At 35.7% G+C, this 13,808-nt stretch overlaps 1 protein-coding gene across 8 annotated transcripts in view; it reads right to left on the bottom strand.

Annotated features, from left to right (window-relative positions):
* Positions 1-13,808, bottom strand: part of RAPGEF6 (Rap guanine nucleotide exchange factor 6) — a 195,020-nt gene that overhangs the window by 98,303 nt on the left and 82,909 nt on the right. The window contains exon 1 of one of the 8 annotated variants that reach the window (XM_073878624.1): positions 8,685-9,787. The exons of the other annotated variants lie outside the window; for them this stretch is intronic. Within the exon in view, the coding sequence (XP_073734725.1) occupies positions 8,685-8,738 (54 nt within the window). The 5' untranslated portion in view covers positions 8,739-9,787. Of the gene's footprint in view, positions 1-8,684; positions 9,788-13,808 lie in introns of those variants that run through there. 8 annotated transcript variants of the gene reach the window in all.

Genomic DNA, 13,808 nt, shown 5'->3' on the forward strand with positions numbered 1-13,808 from the left:
CCAAATGGAGGCTTCCAGATGCAGAAAAGGAAAACCAATGAAAATACGAAATGTGTGGGTAAATCTATATGAATAATGACTACATAAAATAGGAATATTAATGTCCCAACACATATACAGAATTAAAATACATTACAAAATAACAGAATGTAAGTCTGGAGAAGAGTAAATGAAGTTATTAAAGTACTTTAAGTTCTTTGCAATGTTCATGAAACTGTAGAAACAGACTTCATAGATGAAGCATACATTGCTGTCATCTCTGATTTAAGAATAGTAAAACTGTGTGTAACTACGAAGATTACACAGGTGAAAACATTAAATACAAGGAAGGAAAAATATATAGCATACAAACACAAACCAAAAGAAAGAGTATGTAGTTGTATTTCAGATGAAGCAGACCTTGAGAGAAAAGCATTAGAGACATTAAGGGACATTTTTTAATAATAAAAGTTTCAACACTAAATAAATATGTACCTAAGCATACACCCTCTAAATATATAAGGCAAAAAATGGCAACAATAAAAGAACAAGATGAATCCACAATTAGGTGTCAAATTATACCACAGATTTCCCATTGACAGAAGAAGCAAATAAAAAATATGTAACGATAGAGCAGATGGGAAAAATTGTTAATAAACCTGACCTAAAGTGCATGAACATAGAGTACACATAAAAACAATTTTAAAAGTTTACAATAACACAGGTGTCAGCAAGTTTCAAAAGAATGAAAACATACAGAGAATATCCCATGATCACAAAGCAAACAAGGTAGAAATAACAAAAATAACTAGAAAATTATCATGTACCAGGAAATTATTAAACAAACCTAAACAGCACAGAGGTCAATTAAGGCACACTGCAAATTAGAAAATACTCAGAATAAAAATTAAAATGCCACACAGCAAAACCTGTGGGATAAGCTAAAGCTATGCTTAGAAACTGTTTTATAGCTCTATTATGTGTATTTAACAAAACAGAAAGGGGTGTCTGGGTGCTGCAGTTGGTTAAGCTGCAAAAAAACCCGATTTTTGGTTTTGGGTCAGGTCGTGATCTCAGGGTTGTGAGATCGAGCTTGGTGTCGGGCTCTGTGCTCAGCTCAGAGCCTGCCTGAGACTCTGTCTCCCTCGGCTTGTGCCCCTCACCCCCATGTTCTCTCTCTCTTAAATAAATAAATTTTTAAAAAGGCAGAAAAATCAATGAGGTATTTGTAAGTGGTTACAGTAAGACAGAAATAGTGATGGGAGTATGTCTCAGCTCAAAGATCTTCCTTCTATTTAGTTTCTATTGCAGACAGAATTGATCTAGGAATTCGTTCATCTAGGAATGAAGTAGATGAAAATATAAAGATTGAAAATAGTTTTAAAAGGTCAGATGTTTGGTTGGTGTCAGGAGTGGGAGATAACCCATACTCTCAAGATTTCCACAGAGGTTACGACCACGGAGAAAGAGGTTATCCACCAAAGTAACACAATGAACCAAAGGCAGAAGAGCAAGTCTGCAAATTGGGAGGGTAATACTTACAAGCAATCTTCATCCTCACTAGACCCTAAAAGACAAGCATTATTATCTCTACTTTACTAATGAGGAACTGAGGCAATAAAATTAAGCTGTCAGCCATAGATCTCACTCAACTAATTAGCGGAGTTAGAATTAAAACGCAGAACTGATTCTAGTACTCTGTTATACTCTGCTTTGTACCAGGAACTCTGCTGGTAACATAAAGATTTCACTTATGTGTTGAACATAAGGAATAGCACGGAGGACATTAGGAGAAGGGAGGGAAAAATGAAGGGGGGAAATCGGAGGGAGAGATGAACCATGAGAGACGATGGACTCCGAGAAAGAATCTGAGGGTTTTAGAGGGGAGGGGGGGGGTGATGGGTATTAAGGAGGGCACGTACTGCATGGAGCACTGGGTGTTACAGGAAAACAATGAATCATGGATCACTACATCAAAAACTAATGATGTATTGTATGGTGACTAATACAACATAATAAAATAAAATAAAAATTAAAAGAAAGAGAAGACGAAAACAGATGGGTCTCACCTTCAAGGACTGCAGTCTAACAGTGAAGAGTAGACAGAGATTTACAAGTATATGGCATCTCCTTTCTACCTCATGAAGGAAACAGATCAACAAATAGGAATCCTCTCAACCTCTTCATGTGATAAGAATAATGATAGCAACTACAGCTAATAGGTTTGAGTGCTCACTACATGTGCCAAATATGTAAGCAAGCAACTATATCCTTCTACATACTTTTTACATAGATTATCTCATTTAATCATCAAACAACCAGACAAGGTAGATGCTATTATTATAACCAATTTACACATTAAGAAACCAAGGTCCAGAGAAGTTATACAGGTTGTCCAAAGTCACATAGCTAGGAAGCAGGGAAACTGGATTTAAAATTCAGGCAGCCTGACTATAAATCAGTTGCTCTTTCCTACTAAGTTGTTTAAGTTTTGAGTTCCTAACACCCAACAGTTCCTTTTCTTTATAACAAAAGAGGCAGAAAGGGGAAAGTTTTCCTCCAATAGGAAGCCTTGATTTCTTAAAGCTTCTCTGCTTTCTCTCAGCTTATCTACCCCTTTTCCTTTTCTTCCTACCCCCAGCAGGGACTTATGAGCTTACCTTTCATGAGCAACGTCAATTCACTTACCTTATCATCCTTCCAGCCTATAGGTCTGGCAAACTTTCCTATTTTCCACAGTTACTTTATCCATTTCCTATACCTGAATTCTGAGCTCTGCTGGAACTCACATATCCCATGAGGACCAGTGTCAAAGTTCTATTTGGGAGGTGGAAAGGTTCCTTAGCTAACAGCTTGAATACAGACACAGATTATGAAAAAGTACGTATCTTTTGAAGACTCTGTACACATATAAAGGGAAAGAGATGTATTAAGAAGAGGCTAGAGGTAGAACATAATCTTGAATGTCAAGCAAAGTATTTTGATTTTGAATCCTATAGGTAATAGAGAGCTACTACAGGTATCTGGGAAGGGCAATGACATAAGAGCTGCTGTATGTCTCAGGCAGACTTAACCTATCCAAGTATATATTTTTCTGACTCAAAGTTCTCTGCACATCCAGGCAAAACTTTGGGGCAACTTCTTTTATGCAAACTCAGGTACTGCGTTGGTCTTTTGGCTCTGCCATCTCAACACAGGGCCACTGAAATCACAGCAGCAGAAGAGAGCTGCTGGAAGAGATTGCTAAATTTTGCCAGCAACCAGGGAAATAAAAATTTAAACAAATAACTTTTCATCGGATTGGCAAAAAGAAAGATAATACAAAATATGGGAAAGGCTATGGAGGAAAACAATATTCTCATAAATTGCTAATGGGAGTTATGGATTGGTATAGCCACTCTGGAGAGCAAACACTAAGATTTATTACATTTAAAATACAAAAACCTATGACTCAACAGTTCCTCTTTGGATATCTATCCTTAAAAAAGCATACAGGTGTGCAAGAAGGAATACACAAGAACATTCTTTACAAACAAAGTGTAAAAGTTTAAGAAAAATAATCGTCACAAGGAGAATGGCTAAACTGTTATAGCCTATTATGGATTACTGTGCAAAAGTTCAAGGAATGAAGCAAATCTGTTATCAAACCTGAATAGGTCACCTAGCTGTACTGACTAAAAAAAAGTAACTTTCATGATAAATATAAGACTCTTTTTTTAAAGCATAAAAACATCATTACGTGTTTTCTGGGCACATATTCATCTAAGTTTGGGAAAAAAGATTTGGAGGAATATATACCATGCAATCAAGAGCAGTACTCTCTAGTGAAAGAGAAATATCAAGGCTGGTAGTCCAAAAGGAGTTTCAGCGTGATTTGCAATACCCAGCTGAAATGTTTTATTTTTGTATGGAGAAAACACTCCTCTATTATTTATTAGAATGCCTTATGAGAACATGTTAAGTACTAATATACCTAATATATAAAGTAGAGCTGAGAATAAGCATTTAACTTATAACCATCAGAAATGGAGTAGAAAGTGATAAATATTAGGTAACAAAAACTCCCAATATAAGAGCCTCTGCGGAAAGTTAAAAATGAATGGAAAGCGAAGTACTGCAGGGTGCCTGGGTGGCTCTTTCGGTTAAGCATCCAACTCTTGATTTTAGATCAAGTCATGGACTCAGGGTCCTGAGATCGAGCCCCACGTTGGGCATGGAGCCTGCTTGAGATTCTCTTTCCCTCTCCATATGTCCCTCCCACCAACACCCCCCACTCAAAAAAAAAAAAAAAAGGAAGTACTCCTGTGTTTTCACTCTACTCCGTTGAATGTGGCACTCATGCTCTTTAATTTCCTTGAATGAGTTATATGCAATCAAGAAACAGTAAGCAAATCAGTGAAGCTTAGGTAGGGATGTATATAGGGAGATAGAGGAGACGAAGGGCTAGAAGTAGTATTCTTAGGTGCTTTAGATTTCCTTTATTAGAAAAAGGCTACTCAAAGAGCTTGAAGCAAGAAAATGACTGGAAGAGATCTGCTTTTTAAAAATATTACTCTAGCATCATATAAGATGAAACGGAAGACAATCATACATATGGGAGACAGGAAACATCAATCAAAGCACAAGAAGACAGGGGCCTTATGAAATTAAAAGTAGATTTATAAAGAAGCTTCTAGGACTAGACAGAGTGACATGTCATTAAGTATCACCTGACAGTGAGAGAACTGAAAACAGATTCTGAGGGGCATCTGGGTGGATCAGCTGGTTAAACGTCTGCCTTTGGCTCAGGTCATGATACCAGGATCCTGGGATCGAGCCCCACATCGGGCTCCCTGCTCAAGGAGGAGCCTGCTTCTCCCTTTCCCGCTCCCCCTGCTTGTGCTATCAAATAAATAAAATCTTTAAAAAAAGAAAAGAAAATAGATTCTAAGGCCCCAAAACACAGTTTGAAGTCTGTTTTAGGAAGACAATCTAAAATGTCTCAAAAGTCCTGAAAGAAATAGCTGTATATAACCACAGTAGCCTCAGGTATATTACACTAGCACTCTGCATGAGACAAATGAACTACAGGGGAAGCATGCATTCTTAATTCATTATTTTTACTAGAAGATGAGGGTTGGAGGGACACTGATACATGTATCTCCCCACTGTAACATTTTTAAAACCAAAGAGCAGCTTTCAATCAATATTTGCACTTAACAGGTTTATTAAAAGTCCAGATAGACTTGTTGAGAAAAGAGGAAATCAGTTTAAGAGTGCAGGAAACCAGAGTCACTGCAATGAATGAGGAGTGTAGCAGAAGATAATAGGAGAAGAGTCCCGCACTGTCTAGTAAATGACAGCTAAGACTTTAGTCTGAATGAAGTCTGCCCAGAAGGGAGTAGTCAGCTGTGTCAAACACCACAGACAGGTAAAGTAAGGGCCAGAAAATGACCTGTAGATTTAGCTGTGTGTAAAAATGAAAATGAACACACTTCCTTGACCAGTGACCATAGGAGCACCTAAAAGAAGGCAAATAGAAGCCAAAGTGGTGATGCCTCTTCCCCTCAGGAAACAGTCACTTTGGGTAAGCAATGTGAATACATCAGGAAGGTGAGCTCTCAATCACTCAAGGAAGAGCAACCTCCTGAAAAAACATCCAAACACACTCAACTAAGAGAAGACATTAAACGTGAAGAAAGAGCTAAGCAGACAATGAGGGAAACGAATGTCATCCATGAAATGAAAACAAGTTATTAAACAAGAGTGGCTGTGAAAAAGCATCACCTGAGATTTCAGAAATGATTAATGATGTGGGAAACAAAGGCATAAGAGAAATTATTAAATTTCCTTACTACCTACAGCCCACTGATAAGTCCTCGAAACAGGCAGAATGACATTCCTCTAGGGACTCAACTGCCTCAATGTTGACACTTTCCTAAGGGCAAAAGACAATCCTAGCCCAACCCCACCCCCAGATCCTGTAAGTCTACTTTAACATATAAAAATTTCTTTAGAAATTTCCTTTATCTCTAAACCTCCAAGATACTTATGGGCAATCACCCCCCCCCCCCGCAAGCATATGGCCCACTGATATACATCTGAAGGGTCTCATGACTAAGGTTTTACTAGATGGTAATAAATAACTTTTTCCCAACAACAGCTAGCCCCCTCAAGGTCCTGGAAACCTTGCTTCCAGAAGTCCACACTATCCCAAACCCCCTTGCAACCTGGAAGTATATAACGGGCCACTCTTCATGACCCCGGTGCAGCTCGTTCTGCCCAAGGGTCCTGTCCCCATGCTTTAATAAAACCACCTTTTTGCAACAAAGATGTCTCAAGAATTCTTTCTTGGCCATTGGCTTCGAATCCTAACGTCTCTCCTACATCAATTAATACAATGATTACGTTTAGATATTTAAAAGATGAAGAGCAGAACAGCAACTGGTCACAAATGGAGAATCAGCGAGCTAGAAGATCAAACTGGAAATGCATGAAGTGAAAACAAAGTCTGAAACAAATGTTTAGAGATAATATGGACAGATCCCGAGTTCCAACATCTGGAGCAATAAGAAAAGAGTTGCAGTTTTCAAAAAATAAATTTCCCATAATTGAAGACTGATGGGAATCTTCATCTTGAGAGAGACTTGCAAGTACTAAGAAAACAAAACAAAAAATTAGATAATCCATAGTAAAACCTCATGGCATCAAGGATAAAAAGTAAAACCCAAACAAAACAAAACACAACTAACCACTGACAAGAAAAAGATTACTTAACAAAGGACTAAGGATTATAAGGAGCCCAGATTTCTCATCACCAACATTGGATGTGAGAGACAGCACATTAGCTTTTTTAAAGGCTAAAAGGAAAAGACTTTAGATTCATTATTTTATATACAACTAAACAATTATTTTAAAAGTAAATATAAAGTGAAGCATTCTGAACATTCTAGGACCTAAAGTTCATCTCCTCCCCTCACCCCCCACTCTGGCTTCTAGAATTCCTTATTCTGTCAAGAAAATTCAGAAGTAATGAAATCCAAGTAGTAGGGTGGGCAAAATACCTGAATAAATAAAACCAGTAAGATGTATTAGAAAACCGAAAGAACCAAGTTTGAAAAATTAATCACAGGTTTAATGTTTGTGCATTCACAATCCAGAGTTAAAATTCCATCAGTAGTTAACATGAGAGATGGGGGAGGGGGAAAAGAAGCCATACTCTTTTACTAATACTTAATTTACAAAGTACCAATCACAGAATCCTGCTCAGATAGTATTTGCTGGCATTTAATCAAACCTTAGAATCTGATTTTTTAAAATCCCCCTTGGCTCTTCTATACTTGTTAAATCTTAAATCAAAAGCTGGTTACCAATACCACCAAAGGCTATTTTTTTGTTGGTATTCTAAACAACAACCCCTATACATCTCATTCTTGATTTTCTTTGAAGCTTTTTCACTTGGTCTCATCCATTTCCCTTCCACAGGTTTTAAATCTTAGTAGTGTCAGTAACAAGCATCAGCAAAGCGTGGGCCCCACAGGTGGCATTTGTACTATGGAGGCCACCCATGCCTTACCAGATAGTACAAATGAAGCATATACCTCCGTTTCTTTCCCTCTCTTTACATTTCAATCATTGTTTGCCAAATGGATAGTAAATTTAAATGTCTTTCTAGAAGCTGCGTTTAAGAAAGATATGCAGTGAGCTATCTTTCAGATAAAACAGTACACTACATGCTATCACAGTATTTCTCCCTTAGTCACTATCAGTAGAACAACCTTTAAACAAAGACATGATTTCATCCTAGGAAATGCTTCTATTGTGCCTGTCTCTATTCAACAGAACCATAAAGAAATCTTGAAACAACCAATGTTACAATTAAAGTGCTAACTAAAACATAGTTTTATAAAACAAAAATAAAAATTCACACTTCTCTGGTTTTGTTTTGAAATTTACATAACAGGAAAGATAACTTGAGTGGCATCAAATTTCAGCTCTATATAAACACTATTAACAATACAATTTATTAAATTACATTGTATATTTTCCTAAAATCTAGCACGTCCTGTTATGTAGCATTTTGCTTTTCTGTGAGTTAATGTTTGCTTTAAAAAACTGACAAATATAACAGATGTTACCTTAATGTCTCAAACTACTAATGATTCAATTACTATTTCTAAAATGCTTACTACTATTTCTAAACTAAAAATTTTTTCATATACTTTTCATACTAAGTATTTCCTTCATATTAGTTCACTGATGAAGTTACTACCCTGTCTTCCTAAAATTTCTGTATAATAAAAATGTCTAAATATAAACTAGAGATTAGACTAACACTGCTAAATACATCAACCATTTAAGGAGGCAATACAATACAGTCAAGTTAAAGAGTATACTCCCAGATAAGTACAGAATTAGCTATAAACAAATGATTCAGTCTGAAGATAGTACATCTCAAATGCATTACATTTTAAGTCTATAGATTATTAAGAAGGTGTTTTTTTCAAATCCTCTTAGAGGTATATTAGGATACTTTAGAGATTCCTTTAAATTGAAAAACAAAATGGCCATGAGATTGAGCTTTTTAGATTGCTTTGTAATTCTTATTTTTTAAAGTTTAGAAAATGTAAGAGCACAATAAAGCTAGTTTACAATTCAAAGTAGTAGAATTTAAATTTAATAACTAGATTATATCCATCTCCAAGAAAATAATAAACATTACTTACTTTGGAGGCCCATGGCTGAAGACAATTGGCATAACAGCGAACAAGAAAAGCCATTTCCTGAGCTGGAAAGGGTAGTTTCCTTTTCAAACCAGAGCCACACGGATGAGTATGTTGACAAAATTCTGTTAAGTTTCTTTTTACAAATCACACGCCATTTGCAGTGTTATATAAAGGCAGCTTCTCCAAATCCCTTTCAAACTGAAATCAGGAGCTTTCAGTAGCTCAGAGTATTGTTCTAAATAACTGCAACAGTTTTCATCACAACGTTCACTTTTCACAAGCAAATCACAGTAAATCAAGATGTTTACATTTCTGGCTCAGTACATACAGACATACACATGCTTCCTCAGGCACCTGGCACAGACATGCACAGTGGTAACACACACAGTTAATACAGTATCAATCAAAGTAAATAAGGCAACATGCACCAAATCTGTGTTCCTGGATTCTGAGAAACCTTTCCTTTCTGTAATACAGCTTTGTCTCTTCTTCAACTTATTTCATTCTGTAGAGCAAGCACTGCAGTAATTCTTCTGCATCAGAAGAAAACCAGAACACTGTAGCCTTAAAATGAAAGTTTCTTCTTTATCTTCTTAATCACCAAAGGTTAAAAAAAAACAACAACAACAAAAACACCAACCGATGAGCAAGCAAATGGTAGTTAGAAGATATATATGCTCTAACAGGTCTGTCCTGGAGAATGCCTGAAAATATCCAAAATTAAAATTTTCTCTTTTCACATGCACTATTTACAGCTCTGCAGAATTGCTTCTTGTTCTAATGCATCAGTAAGACAGTAATGTTGATCTAAGTCTGGCTTTTCTGGTTGAAAATTTATATGTGATGACACAAAAACACTACATCTTCTGCTAAAACAAGACTATATGTTAGTGTCTTAATTCCTACTGTCCTTGTCTGTTTCACAGCAGCTCCCTAAGGAGAAGCTCCTATTGATTCCATGCTCTGCAGTAAGATGAAATATCTAATAAGAAGGAAAGAGAGTGGGAGGAGAATAGAGCTAAAAGGATGACATCACCTGTATAGAAAGCCTTCAGAAACTGCATTAGATCAATTGGCTACTGTATCTGCAGATGTAGCCCAAAAAGCAATTTACTGAAAACACACACACACACACACACACACACACACACACACACACACACACACCCTTCCATGAGACATGTCACCCAGCTAAATTCTGTAAGAAAAAACTGGCTTAAAGCACCTCTCTATTCAGTTTTAAAAATCCATCTTGATTTTTAATTCTGTGCACTGATACAGAGTTTTATTTGGGAAGCTAGATTTCCTAATATTATTCAAATTTAACACAGTATTGTCCTCCCAAGGGAAAATAATTAGCACTGGTAAGATACTTGCATTACAAATACGTAAGGCAGCCTTCTTCTCAGATATCACGTATGTTTGTTACACTACTGATTCAGGGGTTTCTGCTTGCAAAACTTCCTATTTATCAAATAACTGTCCTAAAAGGTATAACCTTCAGGATACTCTAACATTAAAAATATCAAAATTAGTACCAAAATTTTTATGTAAATAGTACACTTAAATGGAAACAATAGAATTTCATTTTGCAAAGGAAAGATGAAAAACATCACCAGGCACAACAGCCGACTTGCAGCCTGTACCAGCTTCTCTGAGGAAGAATAATCTATGCAATATGGTACTTTCCTGCAGCCCAGCACTCAATTCCTAGAAAGACACAGGATGCCAGAAAACTCAAAAGGAATTAGTGAAGAAAATTATTGTACCTGATTAAAAAATTGAGGTTGGACTAAAAAGTAATCATTTTTCTATAAAAATTCCAGAAAAAAACCTATATTTTGCCACACCCTGTCCAATCTGAAAACACAATTCCTCTAGTATCCACCCTTACTCTTCACACTTCTGCCACAAGGAATCTATTGCAGATACTCCTATAAAGAGTTTGCACTTAAGGTTGTAATGGTGCCTCCCAATGGCCAAAAAATGATATAGTTTTCAACAATAAAATGCTTAGTACATCCCCAGACAGCAAAATTATGAGAGTTACAATCAATGAACAAAGCAAAGTAATACAACTATTATGCTTTATTCACCTAACACTATTTTGAGGGCAGGAGATGTGCAGCTTAGTAGGAGAAATTATTACCTGAAAGATGGGTGTTATTACAAAGGATTCCACTGTAAAAGAAACATCATGTCATTAGCCCCACCAAAAAAAAAAAAAAAAAAAAGAGTTCTTTATTACCTCTGGGCAAAGTATGACTCACTTTCTGAACAATACTAAGCTGCCAGTCTGAATTGTGCTCTTACTATAAAACTACAATTAACTTTAGTAAAGCTAAATATTATTCTGAACAAAAACAAGCCATGCTTTCAAAATATGTGATCACTTATGAATTTAGGTTTCCATAAAACTTAAGAATTATATTTTTGGCGAAAATTTCAAAAGGATACATGCAAAAAATTTGCATTTAAATTAAAATTAAATCTCAAAAATACAAATAAGCATGACTAGCTTTCTAAACATAAAACATGGAAAATATAGACAGGTTGATTTTCAAGCACCAATGTATTTTTTCAATTTAATTATTTTAAATAAACTACTGTGCGTTGGAGTTTCAACACTATGTAAAGCATTCAAGAATAAATTAACTAAAATCTAATTTTGATCATTCATTTTTTTAAAATAGAAAAATGATAGCAGGCACTCTATGTAAATGAAGCCCAACAATTCCTAAAGATAAATTTCAAGACAAGCCTTTTATACATAAACATTAGTAACATGACTCAAGAGTATTTCAGTTTCATTGGCAGATAATAATTACATTCATGTATGGTACCAACAGGATAAATTATAACCAAATCAAAAACAAAATCATAATGGTCATTTTTCCCCTTTTTTATAATAAATCATGCTGACGGCACACAAAGAAAGACCTCAAGCTGAGCAAGGGAGAGCCATCTCTTAGCTGCTTTAAGAAATTGCTGCCCTGTGTGTGAAATGCAATCCACTAAATGCCATATGTTAGAAACTACTGTAGTAAACACCAACTTAGTAAAGGAAAAACTCTCTTTTCCTTTAGTGTGGCCTGTAACTGAAGATGACATCATCCTTTTCCTTGTTCTACCAATCACCTCATAGTATCTGCCATCCGGGGGAAATGTATGGTGAACAGAGCATGCAGAATCCCCCTGTGCAACAATACCATGAAAGAAACACACAGGCCAAATCCTATATTCAGCCTATGAATCCACCAGCATTCTGAGAATATGCTAGACCACATGATTCCTTCAGGGGGGAAAAAAAATGACATAACCTCCTAATTAATGAAAGAAGAAATAAACATCTTTTGAAGAGAAGTGTCAGGAATTTGTCAAATAACTAAAAATATGATTGGGGAATAAACACTTTTTCACTCCCATCATTTTTAGAATTTTATTGTGATCTCATTCCATTATCTTACCAATTCAAATGAAGTAATCGCAGCAAGGGAGAGTGCCCTGATCTACACATTATCTAGGAACCATCACCACAGGATAGCCATTTAAGAATACATTTCCCCTGCATATGAAACATCATGATGTTAAACCACATAAGATGAAATCTTTGGCTTCAGAAGGATCCGCCACACTACCATAAAATAAAGCAATCAACGTATGTTGGCTTTGCAAAGCTTGAAACCATTACAAAATCTATTTATAAAAATGTAAATGTTATGTAGTTAATAATTAAAATTTATGTTAACTGTATAAACTACCTCTAAACAAAAATACAAACTAAAACATCTGAAATACTGCATAGAAAACCAAAAATGAGGTTCTGATAGTTACCAAACTATACTTTTTACTTAATAAACAACACTGGGGGGGAGGTCATCAAGGATAAAGTTATCAGAGGATATACCTTCTAGACATTATATAAAAACAAACAACTAACAATAACGAAAACCAGATTTATAGTAATCTCAGGCATAGTCCATACTGTTTATTCCCCACCTGCACAGTGAAATATTGTAATTACAACTTAGAGAAACCAAACTCAAAAGTAGGTAAAGAACAAAAGAAAAATTATGTACTTACACAAAGTAAAATAAGCCCTTCGTTTCTCTATTTTAGTTGTAAGCATTTGGTCTTTAAAATATAAACTGTTAAGTGTGCTGATTTATATAGTAAAAACACTTTAATCCTTTTGAAGAATGAATGACCCTTTAATGTCAGAGAGGAACATATAAGCCCTTGTAAAGGATCGTAGCAAGCTCTCCCACCTCTTCCTCACCCCCTGCTTAACATGAACATTTGAAATGAATCTTCATTAAGTTATCAGACACGATTAATTCTAATTACTGGTGCCCCTCAGGAATTCCTCCTTTCAAACTGCATTCTATCTATTGCTCAGCCTTTCTGAAAAAAGGAAAGCCAGAGTATCAGCATTCTCCTCCTATTCTTTTGTAAGAAAGTGTGCTTCAAACACACTATCATCTATGTCCACTAACCATGCTGTTGAAAACCCTGCTAAAGCTACCAGCAGGACGCATAAGCACTATGAAATATGATCCTTCCTTAGGGAGTGATCAAGGAAGGAAAAGCAAAGGAGAGGGAAGCCTTCATCATCAACTAAGGTGATGTAAGCTTCTATAATTAGAATCAGTGAAACCAAAGGAACAATAAAAAGGCACACCATGCTTCCACTTTCCCCCAAACTGTGAGTTATAGGAGGCATTTTTCACTCATTCACTCACATACACATATAGGCAAATAAAGAATACATTCTACATGTAATCAGTCAAGTGTGCTACCGAGCAAAGCTAATGTGAAGTTTTAAAATAGTAAAAGTTTTAAAATAAAAATGAGGTCTACACAATAATTAAAATAGAGCAACATATAAACATACCTGGAAAAACAAATCTCATTTGAAAAATTCAACTATTGAGAATATATTGGTCTCCATCTGTAGATTCCAGAATATATTTGAGACCAACTTTAAATCACTTCTCTAATTTTAAATACTGCATTTTCTAGTACTATAAAAGTCAAATGCTGAATTCAGCATAGTTTCTGAACAGGTAACAAATCAAACGAAACGGCAATAACAATCAGCATTTATCTATTTGCTATATCTCA

This window comes from Callorhinus ursinus, unplaced genomic scaffold (assembly GCF_003265705.2).
Source record: "Callorhinus ursinus isolate GAN/ISIS: 27379988/994484 unplaced genomic scaffold, GSC_fseal_2.0 scaffold30, whole genome shotgun sequence".
NCBI lineage: Eukaryota > Metazoa > Chordata > Mammalia > Carnivora > Otariidae > Callorhinus > Callorhinus ursinus.